This window comes from Schistocerca nitens, chromosome 4 (genome assembly GCF_023898315.1).
Source record: "Schistocerca nitens isolate TAMUIC-IGC-003100 chromosome 4, iqSchNite1.1, whole genome shotgun sequence".
NCBI lineage: Eukaryota > Metazoa > Arthropoda > Insecta > Orthoptera > Acrididae > Schistocerca > Schistocerca nitens.
This window is the reverse complement of record NC_064617.1, coordinates 743,764,573-743,781,523: the sequence shown is the minus strand read 5'-3', so window position 1 is coordinate 743,781,523 and position 16,951 is coordinate 743,764,573. Positions and strand designations below refer to the sequence as shown.

Sequence of the window (16,951 nt, the reverse complement as noted above, 5' to 3'; positions counted from 1 at the left end):
TTTGGTGACGCCCTCAGCATTGTGATTACTCAACCCAGTGCACCACTGTGGCATTCGCTTAGCGACAGGAGCTTTTAGGATGATTCCGGTGACCACCGTCGTGGTGGAGACCAGAGTCCCTCCATTGCAGGTTAGGCATGCACAACTGCTGGCCAGTTACGTTGCACAGGTTTGTAGTTCTCCTTCACATCCAAATTACCGTCTCCTTTTCCCACCCACAGCGGTTCATCTCCCGCATCGGCGGCCCAGGTCAGGGTTCCAATTGCAGTTCGTGTCTGATCCCTTCTTTCTGAACTGAAGTCCTTGCCTTTACCACCTATAATTGGGGTCCATTTAAGCACACCTCCTTGGTGTACTCCTAGACCGCAGCTTCGCCTGGACCTAAGGACTTAGTTAACCTCGCGGCTCTCCGCTGCCACTTACTCTTGATTCTTGACATGTACTGAGGCCATGAAGTGTTTTACACCAATGGCTCGATGGCTGATAAGCATGTCGGCTTCACATATGTCCATGGAGGACATGCTGAACAGCATTCCTTGCCTGATGGCTGCAGTATTTTCACTGCTGTGCTGGTGGCTGTATCTCATGGTCTTGAGCACATCCGTTCCTACCTTGGGGAGTCATTTCTTCTGTGTACCGACTCCTTGAGCGGCCCACAAGCTATCGATATAAGTTTTCGCGCATGTCCTTTGTCCCTCTGTGTTCTCCACTCTAATACTTTTAGGCTGGATGTTTTAATGTGTCACAGAGTGTCTGGCTTTTCCTTTTTATTCTCGTGGTCGGCCAGCCACAGTTCATCTGCTCTCTTGTTTTTATTGCTTCTACCTATTTATTGCTTCTCTCTATGGTTGTCTTTTCCTGTTTTGCTCATAGTGATGTTGGTTGTCCTGTTGTTTTCTGGTTCTTCCAATCTCTTGTTATTGTGCTGTACATCTCCTTTCTTTCCTTCTTTCCCTTGTGTAATTATTTTACCAGGAACAAGGGATCAATGACCTTGCAGTTTGTTCCTCCCCCCTCCTTTAAACCAATCAATCAATCAATCAGTCCTCTTGATCTAGGACAAAGCAGGTTTCCCAATGGGAAAGTGAATCACACGATGATGTTTCAGTTTCAGTGGAAACAGGGTGTATATGCCCCGGGACAACCAGGAAATGCAGGAAAAACCTGGGAATTTTTTCATCCATGAGAAATCCAGGGAAGGCATGGCAGATTTTTTAGAATTCTGGAAATTTTTCATTGTTTTAGTTTTCAGTTCATTTTTTGTAATTTTGACTGGTAATTAGTGATACTCGTAGCCCAATACTGCAGAGTAATACTGTAGCAATAAAACATAAACAAGAGAATAACACCAAAATAAAACTTTAGTTGCAAATAAAATGTCCCATTTACAGCAACAAAATGCAGTACATACACAAGCATCTGCTGAGCCGACAGCATAACATATCCACAGACTCTGCAATACTTCATAACATAAAACTGCTCATGATGCATCTTTCTCATAAGCCTCATTTTGATGAGTGTGCTGTTATAACTGTTTACATTTCTAACAGGTCATGGAAAAATGTTGTGATTGGTGATTTCAGAAGTGTTATTTTCAAAGTAAATTTCATTTTACACAAGATCAATTACGTTACTGTGAGATTATGCAATGAATTTCTTAAATCATGGAGCATTACTCTCTCATTCAAATCTTAATACTGAGGACTAGTCACTTACAAAAATTTTGGTCTGGTCCCAGGTGATCAGCAATTTATGCTGTTATAAAAAATTTCACTGGCAAATTTTGCGTTTGATATATCTTACAAAGCTAACACATGCTAAAAAAGACCAAGTTTCAAAGTTAATATGACAATGAAAATAATCAATTTTTGAGAATATAATGTTATTGGATAGATAAAAAATCTATACGCCAAGTGGTGGCACATATAAGAAAGTTATACTTATGCAAACTTTTGGCGCCAATGGCACCTACTTCCAGCTGAGGGGTTTAAGGGGAAGGAAGAGGAGTAAGGAAAAGGACTAGAGAGGTTTAGGAAAAGGGGTAGATCCCAGAAATGTCACCCAGAACTATGGGCCAGGGGAGACTTACCAGATGGGATGAGAAGGAAAGACTGATTGTTGAGGACTGCACCAGAAGAGATTTGGAAACCTGAGAGCTTAAAGACGGAAGACAGGATAATATGGAAAACAGAGATTACTGCTAAAACACAGTGCACATGTTAATAAGAATGAAAAGCTAAGTGCATTGTACATAACAGAGGTGGAAGAGGGGACAGCGAAAATAGGCAACCAGAAAATGAAAGATGTAGAAAATTAAAACGGGGTGAAGAAAGAAGTAGTTACCCTATGGCTCCTACCCGTGCGACCATCCCCACTGCAAGTCTTGCCCTAAGCGCCCTCCTATTACCACCTGTACCAGCCCTGTACATGATGAAATGTATGCTATCAAAGGGAGAGCCACCTGTGAAATGGCACATCATATATCACCTGTTATGTAAACACTGTTTGGCCTTCTACATTGGCATGCCTACCACAAAGTTATCAGTTAGGTTGAATGGGCATAGGCAGTGGGTGTTTACTTGTGGCATACAATAACCTCTTGCAGAGTGTGCCATACAATGTGACAGTTGTGACCTCAGTGCCTGTTCCACCATACACACCATCTGGTTCTTCCCCCCAGTTTCTCAGAACTCCCCAGGTGGGGACTAGTGTTACAACATGTCCTTGGTGCCCACCACCTACCTGATCTTAATTTGCATTAATTTCTGCTGTGTCAGCATTTCTTCACTGTAGCTACTCCTTTCTTCACACAGTTTAGTTTTTCACAGGTTTCATTTCCTGACCTGTCTATTTCTTGCCATTCCCCTCCCACCTCTGTTACGTAAAATGCACTTAGGCTTTCACTCTTATTAACTTGTGCATGATGTTTTAGCAGTAATTTCTGTTTTGCATATTATCCTGTCTTCCACATTTAAGCTCTCAGGTTTTCAAATCTTGTCCAGTACTGTCCCCAATGACCAGACTTTCCTTCTCGTCCTGCCTGGTAAATTTTGCCTGACCTTTTGGTTAAAGGGATTGGTATAACACCCTGAGTCCTCCCTGGTCCCTGTGTACCCTGTACAGGACACGTAGAACTACCGTTGACACGCCACTTACAGTAAAGTGAGTGGGGAATGACAGATGATGTTCGCCCACAGAGGAGACAGGATCCACAGGGGATGATAGTACTCGAGTTAACTTAGATACGTTAGGTCCTGGTACATGACACTCTTCTGGTGCACTGATTCACAACAGCTGCCAATTGTTTGACAGTGGTCAGGGCAATTTCCAGCTGCTTGTGAATGCCAACTAACTCATCCTGTGTTCGAAAACAATATTCACGTTTGGGCTGCATTGTGGCCGGTGCAGTGTTTTACAGCATAGTGAAAAAATAACTTTAAACCAGCCCTGCTGACTATCTTTTAATCTGCTGAGCTAAAAAATTAGTAATTCCCTGAAATAATTGAAGCTGTTAAGACAACAAGAAAACCTGTGGTAAAAATTACTAGTTTTCTAAACTTTTTGAGGTAGTTATAGTTGCTAACAAACTCAGAAATAGAGTTAATTACAATAAATGTAAATAGTACATAATTCTCACAAAAGGAGAAACTAGATGTAACACAATGTTAGTTACAATATGTGCTACAGTAATTAAATCACACATGCCGATTTATTATGAATTAGTTTATGCACAGACCAATTGTAATTTCCAAAAGTTCTCAAAAATGTATGTTTATTTGCATTGACGTTCAATTAAATTCAGTGTGATGTATTCTTTAGCAGTAACTATGAATCACAAAACTGATTTACTACAAAATAAGTTAACCACAGCTCTGTAACTTACGAAAATTTTCAAAAATATAGTTTTGTAAGCATCAAAAATTATATATGTCTCACATAATTATACCATGAAATTAGAGAATGATTGTTTTGAATGAGCATAGTCCTACTGTTTTCAAAAATTTTAAACGAAAATGTTCAAAATTTCTCCAAATGCAAATGAGTATTGCTACAATTGATGAAAGATTATGCAGAAGTGACACAAACACTAAAATCTGTGAATCTAGAATTTCAGATTGGCACATCAATCTGGCACATGCTGTCTCACAAAAAAAATTCTGATATTGGCTTTTACATATAAATAAACGTGCTAATTACCCAGACTTTTTATTTAGCTGATTCTGTGCAACTTCATCACCAGCATGACAAATATTAACATTGCAGTGTCAGTTTATCTCAGCCAAACTCACAAAAATGTGCAGCACCAACAAAAGACATCTTCTGCCTGGAGCAGCTATTAATGCAAATGTACATATGAGTATGTGGTGACTTTTAAGCACCAGATGAAGATGAACATACAGGATTCAAAATAAATTTTACATTAATGAAAATAATGATTTCCTGAAGATGGATTTTATTCATCACTCCATTATCAGATATAATCAGTTTTAAATGTTTCCATCATAGATAAGAGGAAAGAATAAGGATTCATCATAGGCAGTAGCAGGGGAGAGAGAAGTTGGAAGGAGACATCAGTTTGATGTTCTTTGCTTCAGTGCAGAATTGTTAGTTGAGATAATGGAAATTTTGCAATGCACACACATACAAAAAGCCTGTGTACAAAATGAATTATTGTTTCATTAGAGCATCAGATGAGCCTGAAACCAAAACTGGATATTGACACAAGAACTGTGAAAGAAATAGCTCACATAAGAAAAAAGAAAAAAATATAAGTATAGAATAGAGGCAGTGCATGTGATACACTTTTGTAGGGGAGTGACACATGCTGAAGGTGACTTGGAGATGTGAATTGAGAAAATATGATAGGATAGAGGAAGGGGAAACTTGCATGGAGGGAGTGAGGACAGTACGTTAGTTGAGATTGCGGCCAAGATGTTTATGGGAGTGAAGGATGTGTTGTAAGGATAACTCCCATCTACGTAGTTGAGAGAAGCTGGTAGTGGAGGGAAGGATCCAGATAGACTGAAATTGAGGGTGATGTGTTCAGCTTCATGTTGTACCACTAGATGGTCAACTTCATTCTTGGCAACAGTTTGGTGGTGTGGCAACAGTTTGGTGGTGGCCAACTGGTTGGTAATCACACTGACATAAAAAGCTGTGCAGTGTTTGCAGCAGTTCTGGTATAAAATGTAGCTGCTTTCGCAGGTGGCCTGATCTCTGATTGGGTAAGGTAAGCCTGCGACAGGGCTAGAATAGAAAGTGCAGGATGAGTGGACTGGGCAGTTCTCACACATCAAGGGTTTGGGAGTGAGAGTGGTACAGGGATGGACTAGAATGTGGTGTAGTTTGCGTGGGTGATGGAACACCACTTTGGGAGGATGGGATGGATGTTGGATAGGATGTCCCTCATTTCATGATGTGATTGAGAGATAAGTAAATACAGTTCAGTTGTTCCAGTCCAGGAGTCCAGGGTGATAATGGGTGACGAGGGGGGAGGGAGGTGTGCGCTACTTTGTAGCTGATTCTAGGGGGTAGTGGGAGAGTTGGGGGTGTGAGGATATGACTTGGAAAATCTGTTTGTGAACTAGATTTGGATGTTATTGCCTGTCGGATAAAGTTCTTCAGCTCACTGAGCAAGGGAGTTGTCACTGCAGGTACTTCATCCACAAGTGAGTTGGCTATGTGGGATGGATTTTTTGTTGTGCAAGGGATGGCAGCTGTCAAAAAGCACAGGGGGGGAGGGGGGGGGATGCATGCGCTGTACTCTGGCTCGTAAGAGAGGAGTGTTCTGGAAGGTAGCAGCCCTGCCCCCATCGCCCCCATTCTCCACAACTCAACACTGTTGCATTCTGATGAGTGGTCTCCTTTAATCCAAAAGTATTTATAAGTATAGAATCAGTCAGGTGTTCTGTCTTTGTGTACCATTTTAGTGTCAGTATTAGTAGCCAACTGACTGCTGATTCACATTATTTATGGGCTTTCTAAACATAAGTCCCTTATATTTCAGTACACGGTTGGCATTCGTCAAACACTGGCAGTATATGCAATGATTTCTTCTTTGTATTAAATTTATATTTCGTTACATTGTCTAGCCTACATAAGTAAACTTCTGCTATGTGCCTCTTCACCTTTTCTTCCTGCTTCTAATATTTTCTCAATATTACTTGAAAATATTATATATAAATGCTAAACATAGTATGGATGCTGTTTGCAGTACTGCTGTTTTCGTTCCATTCCGATGGTTGAGTAGGTGGAAATATAATGTTATTTAAAGAATTACTGAATACAGAGAGTATTCATCTCAGATTGTAAATTTATAGCTTAAAGTATTCCTACATTGTAAACAAAAGCATTTTCAGTGATGTTTTATGGGGGAGAAATTAATGCAGTGGTCTGTTTACCAAGTCAGTGTTACTTTCTGCAGTTTTTTGTTAATTCTTTTAATTGTTTGTTGCTATATGAATTACTGATTTTGAAATTTTTGTGTACAAATCAGAACATTTATTTTCTTGCTTTCAGGGATTTGAAAAAAATCAATGCTGAAAGAGCGAATATTTGCTTGCCACAGATATTATTGCACACAGATGCTGCTCAGGGTATTGGCAAAATTTCAGTAAATTTTGAAACCCTGAATGTTGATTACCTCACAGTAGTTGGCCACAAGGTAAAATTGACAATGGAAGTGTCGCCTCTGTGTATGGGTACATTCTTAAATTCCTGTTTGAAAACTTTGTGGTAGATGACAGTCTGTTATTTTTTAAAGGAAAGCTTTTATTTAAGCAGAATATAATGAAGAAATATAGCAGTTTACTTTAAAATTTTAGTCCTTTGTGACATACAAAGCAGTTATATTCTAGATTACATTTACTACACTAGCACCACTGTGAAAATAGGATACGGAAATACTGAATTTGGAAAATCAGGCAGTGTTGTGAGTTTATTATTGCCATATGTCAACCAAGGTCATACCATTTGATGATTGGTATTTGAACCCCAAATTACTCCTGTGGTTCCAAGAGAAATGTACAATTTCCATTGGAACAGCATGCAAAAACAGGCAACATTTACCCTCATTCTCTGACAGACAGACAAAATGGGAAATACGAATAAAGTCCTGTGGAACACTGTTGGCACTGAAATGAATGGGCAACAAAGAAGTCTGGATTCCTTGTACTGTAAATTGCTGAAATTTTTTTGAGACTGAAAAAAACATAAAACAAGCCAAAATAAATTGAACCCACTTGTGCAGTTTGCTATAAGTCAATGGGTGCTGTTAAGACAGACATGGTGTTAATTTCTGCACCTGACAGACAGTGAAGTGATGCAAGAAAGCATCCTTTCATTTGATTGACTTGCCTGTGCTGAATGAAAAAACATTTTTTAAATACAAAAGCAACAGAAGATGCCACTGGCAAAATTCTGTTTGGAACTAATCCACCAGTTGCTGGATAAATTTTATGGACAGACACACAAATCTGAGATCCCTTGGATACCAAAAGAAGAAACTTCATTTTGATTGCAAAATAAAAAACACTATCCAGGGTTCCTTGGAGTAATGGGGACAAATGAGATTTCCTAAAGATGCTGTGTAGTACGTCCTGCTAACTCGTAATGAAAAAGACACATAAGCTGCAAAGTGTGTGCTGTGTATCACACTATACAGAAATAGTAAGTTGTTTCTGTAACTGTGTGTATTCTAAGAAAATAGAAAGTAAAAATAGTAAAAAGAAAAAATTGTTTTTAAACTCGGACAGCGGCAGTCCAAAGCGTGCTTAAAAAATGAGGATAGGAAACCACTAAACCAAATTGCACAGAAGGCGATGAGATGAAAGAGAAAATGGCAAGCAGAAAGCCAGTGGATGCCGATTTTCAGATTTTTTTATGGAGGTATTAATTGCAGTTAAACCAACAGACCTGTCACAAAATGTGTTACACCAATATGTTTCTTGTTTAATTCTGCATCAAATATATGGGACTATTTGATTTTAAAGTTCAGTAATTATTAGTTATTTATGAGTGTAGAAAATGCTAGAAAATGCTCACTTTAAAACTGTTTGTCGTGAAACATATTTGCCTGATGTAGGTTGTAGATTGGGTAAATCTCAAGTCGCAGACTTTTTCAATTACAAAATAAACAGTTCTTATCATGACATCTTGGGTTGTCGGGTGTTCTGCCAGATATCAGCGTCGTACTTGCACGATATTTCGGTCACGTAGCTCGTAACCTTCATCAGGTGCGACCTGAGACTTTTTCAGTCTCAGGTCGCACCTGATGAAGGTTACGAGCTACGTGACCGAAATATCATGCAAGTACGACGCTGATATTCGGCAGAACACCCGACAACCCAAGATGTCATTAGATCGCCGGGAAAGCCTGAAGAGTTACAGTTCTTATTATTTTTCTAAAACAATTTTTTCTCATGGCAGAATAAACTTATAACAGAAAGTGTAGATCAGTTTTGAAGCTCTTTTTGTGGTGATCAGAACAGTAACCATTGTGACCATAACATTTGGTACTGATTTTATAAATAATATTATTGGAGCTAACACTTGGTTCAAGAATCATAAAAGAAGGTTGTATACCTGGAAGAATCCTGGAGATACTAAAAGGTATCAGATAGATTATATAATGGTAAGACAGAGATTTAGGAACCAGGTTTTAAACTGTAAGACATTTCCAGGGGCAGATGTGGATTCTGACCACAATCTATTGGTTATGAACTGCAGATTGAAACTGAAGAAACTGCAAAAAGGTGGGAATTTAAGGAGATGGGACCTGGATAAACTGAAAGAACCAAAGGTTGTAGAGAGTTTCAGGGAGAGCGTAAGGGAACAATTGACAGGAATGGGGGAAAGAAATACAGTAGAAGAAGAATGGGTAGCTCTGAGGGATGAAGTAGTGAAGGCAGCAGAGGATCAAGTAGGTAAAAAGACGAGGGCTAATAGAAATCCTTGGGTAACACAAGAAATACTGAATTTAACTGATGAAAGGAGAAAATATAAAAATGCAGTAAATGAAGCAGGCAAAAAGGAATACAAACGTCTCAAAAATGAGATCGACAGGAAGTGCAAAATGGCTAAGCAGGGATGGCTAGAGGACAAATGTAAGGATGTAGAGGCTTGTCTCACTAGGGGTAAGATAGATACTGCCTACAGGAAAATTAAAGGGACCTTTGGAGAAAAGAGAACTACTTGTATGAATATCAAGAGCTCAGATGGCAACCCAGTTCTAAGCAAAGAAGGGAAGGCAGAAAGGTGGAAGGAGTATATAGAGGGTTTATACAAGGGCGATGTACATGAGGACAATATTATGGAAATGGAAGAGGATGTAGATGAAGATGAAATGGGAGATATGATACTGCGTGAAGAGTTTGACAGAGCACTGAAAGACCTGAGTCGAAACAAGGCCCCGGGAGTAGACAACATTCCATTAGAACTACTGATGGCCTTGGGAGAACCAGTCATGACAAAACTCTACCATCTGGTGAGCAAGATGTATGAGACAGGCGAAATACCCACAGACTTCAAGAAGAATATGATAATTCCAATCCCAAAGAAAGCAGGTGTTGACAGATGTGAAAATTACCGAACTATCAGTTTAATAAGTCACAGCTGCAAAATACTAACGCGAATTCTTTACAGACGAATGGAAAAACTGGTAGAAGCGGACCTCGGGGAAGATCAGTTTGGATTCCGTAGAAATGTTGGAACACCTGAGGCAATACTAACCTTACGACTTATCTTAGAAGAAAGGTTAAGAAAAGGCAAACCTACGTTTCTAGCATTTGTAGACTTAGAGAAAGCTTTTGACAATGTTAACTGGAATACTCTCTTTCAAATTCTGAAGGTGGCAGGGGTAAAATACAAGGAGCGAAAGGCTATTTACAATTTGTACAGAAACCAGATGGCAGTTATAAGAGTCGAGGGACATGAAAGGGAAGCAGTGGTTGGGAAAGGAGTGAGACAGGGTTGTAGCCTCTCCCCGATGTTATTCAATCTGTATATTGAGCAAGCAGTAAAGGAAACAAAAGAAAAATTCGGAGTAGGTATTAAAATTCATGGAGAAGAAGTAAAAACTTTGAGGTTCGCCGATGACATTGTAATTCTGTCAGAGACAGCAAAGGACTTGGAAGAGCAGTTGAACGGAATGGACAGTGTCTTGAAAGGAGGATATAAGATGAACATCAACAAAAGCAAAACGAGGATAATGGAATGTAGTCAAATTAAATCGGGTGATGCTGAGGGGATTAGATTAGGAAATGAGACACTTAAAGTAGTAAAGGAGTTTTGCTATTTAGGGAGTAAAATAACTGATGATGGTCGAAGTAGAGAGGATATAAAATGTAGACTGGCAATGGCAAGCAAAGCGTTTCTGAAGAAGAGAAATTTGTTAACATCGAGTATAGATTTAAGTGTCAGGAAGTCATTTCTGAAAGTATTTGTGTCGAGTGTAGCCATGTATGGAAGTGAAACATGGATGATAACCAGTTTAGACAAGAAGAGAATAGAAGCTTTCGAAATGTGGTGCTACAGAAGAATGCTGAAGATAAGGTGGGTAGACCACATAACTAATGAGGAGTTATTGAATAGGATTGGGGAGAAGAGGAGTTTGTGGCACAACTTGACTAGAAGAAGGGATCGGTTGGTAGGACATGTTTTGAGGCATCAAGGGATCACAAATTTAGCATTGGAGGGCAGCGTGGAGGATAAAAATCGTAGAGGGAGACCAAGAGATCAATACACTAAGCAGATTCAGAAGGATGTAGGTTGCAGTAGGTACTGGGAGATGAAGAAGCTTGCACAGGATAGAGTAGCATGGAGAGCTGCATCAAACCAGTCTCAGGACTGAAGACCACAACAACAACAACATTATTGGAGAGTGGTTCTATGTATGCCGGCATGTGGACGCAGCCTGCAGCTGTCATTGGGCTGAGTCAGCTGCCTGCTGGCCAGGTGCACAATATGTTTGGCCCCATAAGATGTTTGGCCCTTGCAGCTGCGAAAGAGCTAAGAAGTCTGACATATGATGTATTTGGGACCAAGATGATGGTTAATAGGCATATAGTATATTTGGAACAACATATGAGTTGTTTACAATATTACTTATCATTTGACTGATTTGGTATATCTAACAGTATTGTTCTCTTTTGTGGCCCTGTCCACAGCTCGTGATCTAGTGCCTAGCATTGCTGCCTCTGGATCAGGGGGTCCTGGGTTCGATTCCCTGCCAGGTTGGGTATTCTTTCCACCTGGGTGGTTGTGTTGTATTTGTCATTCCATCATCATTCATGAAAGTGGCGAGATTGGACTGGTTAAAGATTGGGAATTTGTACCGCACAGTTGAGTGCCCCACAAACCAAACATTATCATCATCTCTTGTGGCCATGGGAAATTTCAAGGCAACACTGTTAATTATTGCTAAGACATTTGGAGGAATAGTTTTAAGAAAACAGGTCAACCTGTCATGAAACGAAGACATTTTATGATTGTAATTGATAATTTTTTTTTAAATTCCTAACTGAATTAATGATTACATTTGATATTCATACTATTCTGATGGCAGACCTAATCATCTCCTCTGCTGCTCTGAGCTTGCATAAGGCACTGTTTTGAACACCCAAAGAAGACAAGTATACCAGTCATAGAAATAATGCATGCAAAATGGAATTATCTAACTTAAAAACATACATGCTGTCAAATTATTATAGGCTTCAGTGATTTCAAGCTCACAAGATCTCAGTCACATTGTATACTCACAATGCTTCATGTGGTAGCCTATTTGCTGTTTGGCACTCATTCTGTCTTAGAACGGATGTCAAAGTCATATATCCCGGTCTGTATAGTTGGCCATACTGCAGCACTTCTACTGATATATCATTACAGTATTGTCACAGGTGATCATCCCTTACTAAAATACAAAAGGATGTCTAGCATTTTATTGTCTTGTATTGTTCTAAGTTTCTCATGATAATTTCTCCCAGCCATATCTGAAAAATGATGGTTTTCTGTTATGATGTCATTAGCTTTGAAATTAGTTGTTTTCTGAAGTTTATTTCATTACAACATGGCAAGCTGTGTTTTCTGGTACCAATTAATAAAAAATCTCTATAGATTTAAGAGCACTGAGCTCTTACATTGTTCTCCAAACAACAGATGTGAATCGTGCCCGTTTCTCTCATTTTTCGTAAACATAGCGTTGCGAGCAATGAGGTGACACCAGACAAAGGACCAGCTGTGAGAAAACTTTCTTAGTTTCATGTTGTACCATCTCCTTCTCTCTCTCTCTCTCTCTCTCTCTCTCTCTCTCTCTCTCTCTCTCTCTCTCTCTCTCTCTCTCTCTCGCTTCCATTTTAAAGCCTCTATTATTTATGTTTGTTAAATTTATTTCACAACAAGAAATTGTGTGTTACGCAACAGCTCCATTCCATTTAAGTTTTTAAGTCATTCTCCATGTCATCCGAAGGTATGCTATATCAAATTGCAAATCTAAGCATTAGCATTTGTTCCTCAACTTCTGTTTCAGTTATTTTGCACCTGTCACTACCTCTCCACCATCCATCTTAAAACAAGTGATAAACTCAGTCTGTGTTGGTCAGTTGATATAACATAGGCCTGTATTTCTTGGCATTCTACTGTTTTATTGCTGATTCTTATAACTCCTTATTGGTAACATGTTTTTACTGTTAAGCTATCCAAATTCTGGAAGTTTTCTAGCTGTGTAGCTACACTATCAATTATTGTGCCATATATAGACTGTCTCTGGAGAACAAAAAATTGCCTTCCTTTTCCTTTTTGTAATCTGTGTTGCAGCATATCATTTACCTATTCCATTGTCATTTGCATACTGTTAAGTCATTTGAACACAGTAAATGTGCTGTTAAGGTCACTAGTAACAAGAACATATTACTGATAGTTCTGTTGATGCAGTAAAACATAGATATTAAAAAGCAAGGGAAACTAATAAGCATTAATGAGGATCAAAAAATTGCAAGGCCAAGAAGGTTTGCCGTTCAGCTGTTTTGGAATTCCCGTCTCTGGTGGGCTGCTTGAATATGCATGTGCAGAGCCTGATTGGCTACTTCAATGCTAATTAACTCTGAAATGGCACAATAAAAAAAAAAATCTCAGCACAAACTACCCAGCAACACCCTTACAAACTTTTCAGACTGTTTCTGACCACTGTCTAAACCAAATAGGGCGATAAATACCTTACACTATCTTAGTAAGTTCTAGTGCAACTTTGTGTATATGATGCTGTGCAAAACAACTTGCACGCAAAGGAGTTTCACATTTTTGACATTGTCTCATTGCATTCTTCTTGTATTGGCCGTATCTTAATTGTTTGCCAAATGGTACTGTCAGATGATCTTCTACATCACAGTGTACATCACTGAGCATCCTTTTGTGTAAATATTTCAGTTTTTGCACTGGATGGACAGGTGACTGTCTTGAGTTTATACTCTGAAAGTAGCAGTTTACCACATACATTGTGAAGCCAAGTAGATCCAGTGGTTTATCCTTAAACTATAGTGTTGTCTGTACTGCAGCTAAACATTGTTTACTGATGTGTTTAGCAGAAAAGCAAGAAGCTGTTCTGAAATTAATCCTATATTTTCTAACATTTTCATCAAGTCTGTCTGCTCTCCCTTGTAAGTGCTGTAGCTAATGACTGCAGCAGGTGTAATTAAGTCAGTAAACTTTCCTCCCTTCTATTGCAGTGTTCAGATTTTCCAGTTGCTTCAATTCCACTTCTTTTGAGGCCATGGTAACAATACCATGGTAGCGAATCTAGAGTCAGTTTAGATTTATTATAAGTTACTTGATCATATGGTCCTCTTTTAGCTTTTTTTCTTTTTAAGGGGGTCTTGCAGAGGAGCACCCTCTATCCTGTTGGGACAAATTGTTTCAGTTCCAGTGCAGAGCTTTTCTTTCAGTGCACCCATTAATGCCATTAAAGTAAAAAAGTTATGAAAAAGAAGTTGTATGTCTGTTCATTCTCAAATGGAAGTTCTGATACTATGTTGAATGCAACTGACCCACCTACTTAGGCCTAGGTTTCCTCTTGCAGCACCCTGGGAACAGCTAGACTTGAACTAGATACCCCAAGTCTAGTGCATAGACTTATTGGTTTACCTACCATATATTACTTTGTATCACATCTACCATAACTTTAGGGCACCTGTTTGTGGTGAAATTTTTTGCCTGATTTCGTCATTTTTAAAAAGTTATTTCGGAATATTTTTTGCTAGTTTTTTACCCATTTCGTCAATAATTTCGCTTAATTTTTTTTCCACTTTTTAGCAGTGAAAGTTAAAGGAAATACATTTATGGCACATTTGCAGTGAAAAATCTTTTATTTTACATAAATTGAAAAAGTATAAAAATTATAGAGCTTATTAAAACACAAATACCAAATCATGAAAGTTTGGAAAACATTTATCCTGTCCTAGTCTATGTACACAACCCACAAGTCGCTCTGAGAAAGACAAGGATACCATGACTTCCATATTACTGGGAGTCAGAGCTGTTCTCCTGTCAGACATTATATTGCAATATCTAGAATATGATCTCTCACTATCAACATTACTGTCTTTAATCCACAAAGCCTTCACTGCATCTTCCACAAAAAGTCCATACTCTGCTTTCAGGGAAAGAAGAATACCAATCACATCAACATCTTTGCCTTCTCTACAAGAACTAACTACAAAATCCCTAAACAATGTGTATGGTACAAGAAATTCTGACGTTGGAAGTTCTTCTAGAATGGGTATTTTCTTTAGCAGCTGAGAGATTTCATCACTGTTTAAATTGCCTTTTCTTATGTTTCGCGGATCAAACAATTTACCTATAGAAGAAATGACAATTTTTCCTGTATCACACTCCATCAAATGGTTCAGTTTTGTAAGACTTGCTCTACCTACAGACTGGAAGAGTGATGGTAACTGTACTTGCATATGCTCTGGCAGTTTAAGAAGTTTTTCTGAGGTCGTCTCGAGGAGGGGGGGGGGGGGGGGGGGGGGAAGCGTCCTCTCTCTAGTAACTTAAAGGTCTTTGCAAGGTCACCAAGCTTAGACTGCAGAAGATGAATTAACTGTATCTTAGAGCACTCTAATGTCAGCAGCAAATTGCAACATTTTGAGCAGTGCTCAACAAGAAAATAGCTAGGCATGAATTTTTTTTACTTCAGCAGAAGTCAAAGCTTTAAAATAATTGACAGCTACACTCTATAATCTTCAACAGTTTCAACAAATTCTACTATATCACAGAGATATTCTCCAAGGTAGCTTTTGTGGGTACACCAACATATTTCTGAGCTAAGAACTGAATGTATGCATGCTTTCTCTTTCGGGTGTTCAGGAAGATGTGTTTTGTCTGCAAAACACAATGATTTAAATCACAAAGTTCCACAGCCCACACATTGCCAACCAAATTTAATTTATGAGCCCAGCATTGTGTGCATACTAACCCTTCTGAAACTAAAACCCTAACTGCTCTTATACACCTGCCCATATAACGGGCTTAATCTGAAGTTATAGAAACTACATTTCTGTACTGAATTTCAAGTTTCTGTATTACACTAATTGCTTGCACACATTTTGTAGCATTTGCATTTGCAATAACTTTCACTCACCCGACAAATAATTTCTGAACTGCACCATCGCCACAACTAAGTACTTTTATCAGAACCACGAACACACACAGCCCTTTTCTGTCTGTCATTTTATCACAAAGAATTGAAACTCTTTATTCTTTCACTGCTCCTTTTAATCTTTCCTCCTCTTTTGATGATTCGAGGTATGTAACCTTCCCGTAGTCTTCCAGCTGAGGGTAAGTCTCCAGCACCTTAAAAATGTCAATAGAACTGCTATTAGAGTACTATGTAATGAATTAAATTACCATATTACCCAATTATAAAACTTTTTTTTTAAGAGGGTGCTCGAGGAAAAATTGTTTTTAATATAGCCCTATTCTGACCAACAAAAATTATTGTCTATCGAGATTACCAAATCTTTGCTGCGATTAGCAGACAGTAAATCAATTATTACACAAACCTGGTATGTACTTGTTCATCCATTCTCTCAGCTTCGGATGATCAACTTTTTCCATCAGAATTCTAGCCTCAGTGAAAACTCGAGTAGTCGATAAAATGAATTCTTCTTTATCAGTTTTCGCTCGTTTTGCTGCTGCAGTGACTTCCGTGAGCGTAGCTTGTCTTTTTATACCAGTAGTTGTTAGTGCCTTCTCCTTGTTCTTCTTATGGGAAGAACGGTTATTAATATGTTTCAGGCACGTGTCCTTCCTCTGCCACTCAATACGCACATTGCAATATTTGCACATAAGTATCTTCCTACTGCCGGCCACGGTGGTCTAGCGGTTCTAGGCGCGCAGTCCGGAACCGCGCGACTGCAACGGTCGCAGGTTCGAATCCTGCCTCGGGCATGGATGTGTGTGATGTCCTTAGGTTAGTTAGGTTTAAGTTGGTCTAAGTTCTAGGGGACTGATGACCACAGATGTTAAGTCCCACAGTGCTCAGAGCCACTTATGAATCTTCCTACTTTTGTCGAAAACATAAAATTCTTCTGACAAAAATTCCTTTTCTCGGTCAAAAACTGTCACTACCTTATTAATCATCTGTAGCATGAAAACAAAACACAAAATACCACACTCAGTGCACCGGCAATCCACAACGATTTCCAACACACAATACTCAATACACCGCCAGAACATTGTAGAATGTCTTTGGAATACTCGATATATTATATTGGCGAGATTTTGCAAAGTTTTGTCAATTATTTTGCGATTTGGCTTAAAAGTAAATAGTTTTGCATTTTCAGCAAAATGTGTAAAAGTTTGTGGAAATTTCGCGAATTCGCGATTTTCGAAAAACAGGTGCCTCTAACCATAACACAGAATCATGGCTTCATCAGTAGATAGTAGCTTTTGATTATTG

At 38.9% G+C, this 16,951-nt stretch overlaps 1 protein-coding gene across 1 annotated transcript in view; it reads left to right on the top strand.

Annotated features, from left to right (window-relative positions):
• Nucleotides 1-16,951, top strand: part of LOC126252990 (selenocysteine lyase-like) — a 175,790-nt gene that overhangs the window by 100,163 nt on the left and 58,676 nt on the right. Inside the window, exon 5 of the mRNA XM_049954018.1 lies at nt 6,520-6,664. Within this exon, the coding sequence (XP_049809975.1) occupies nt 6,520-6,664 (145 nt within the window). The remainder of the gene's footprint in view (nt 1-6,519; nt 6,665-16,951) is intronic.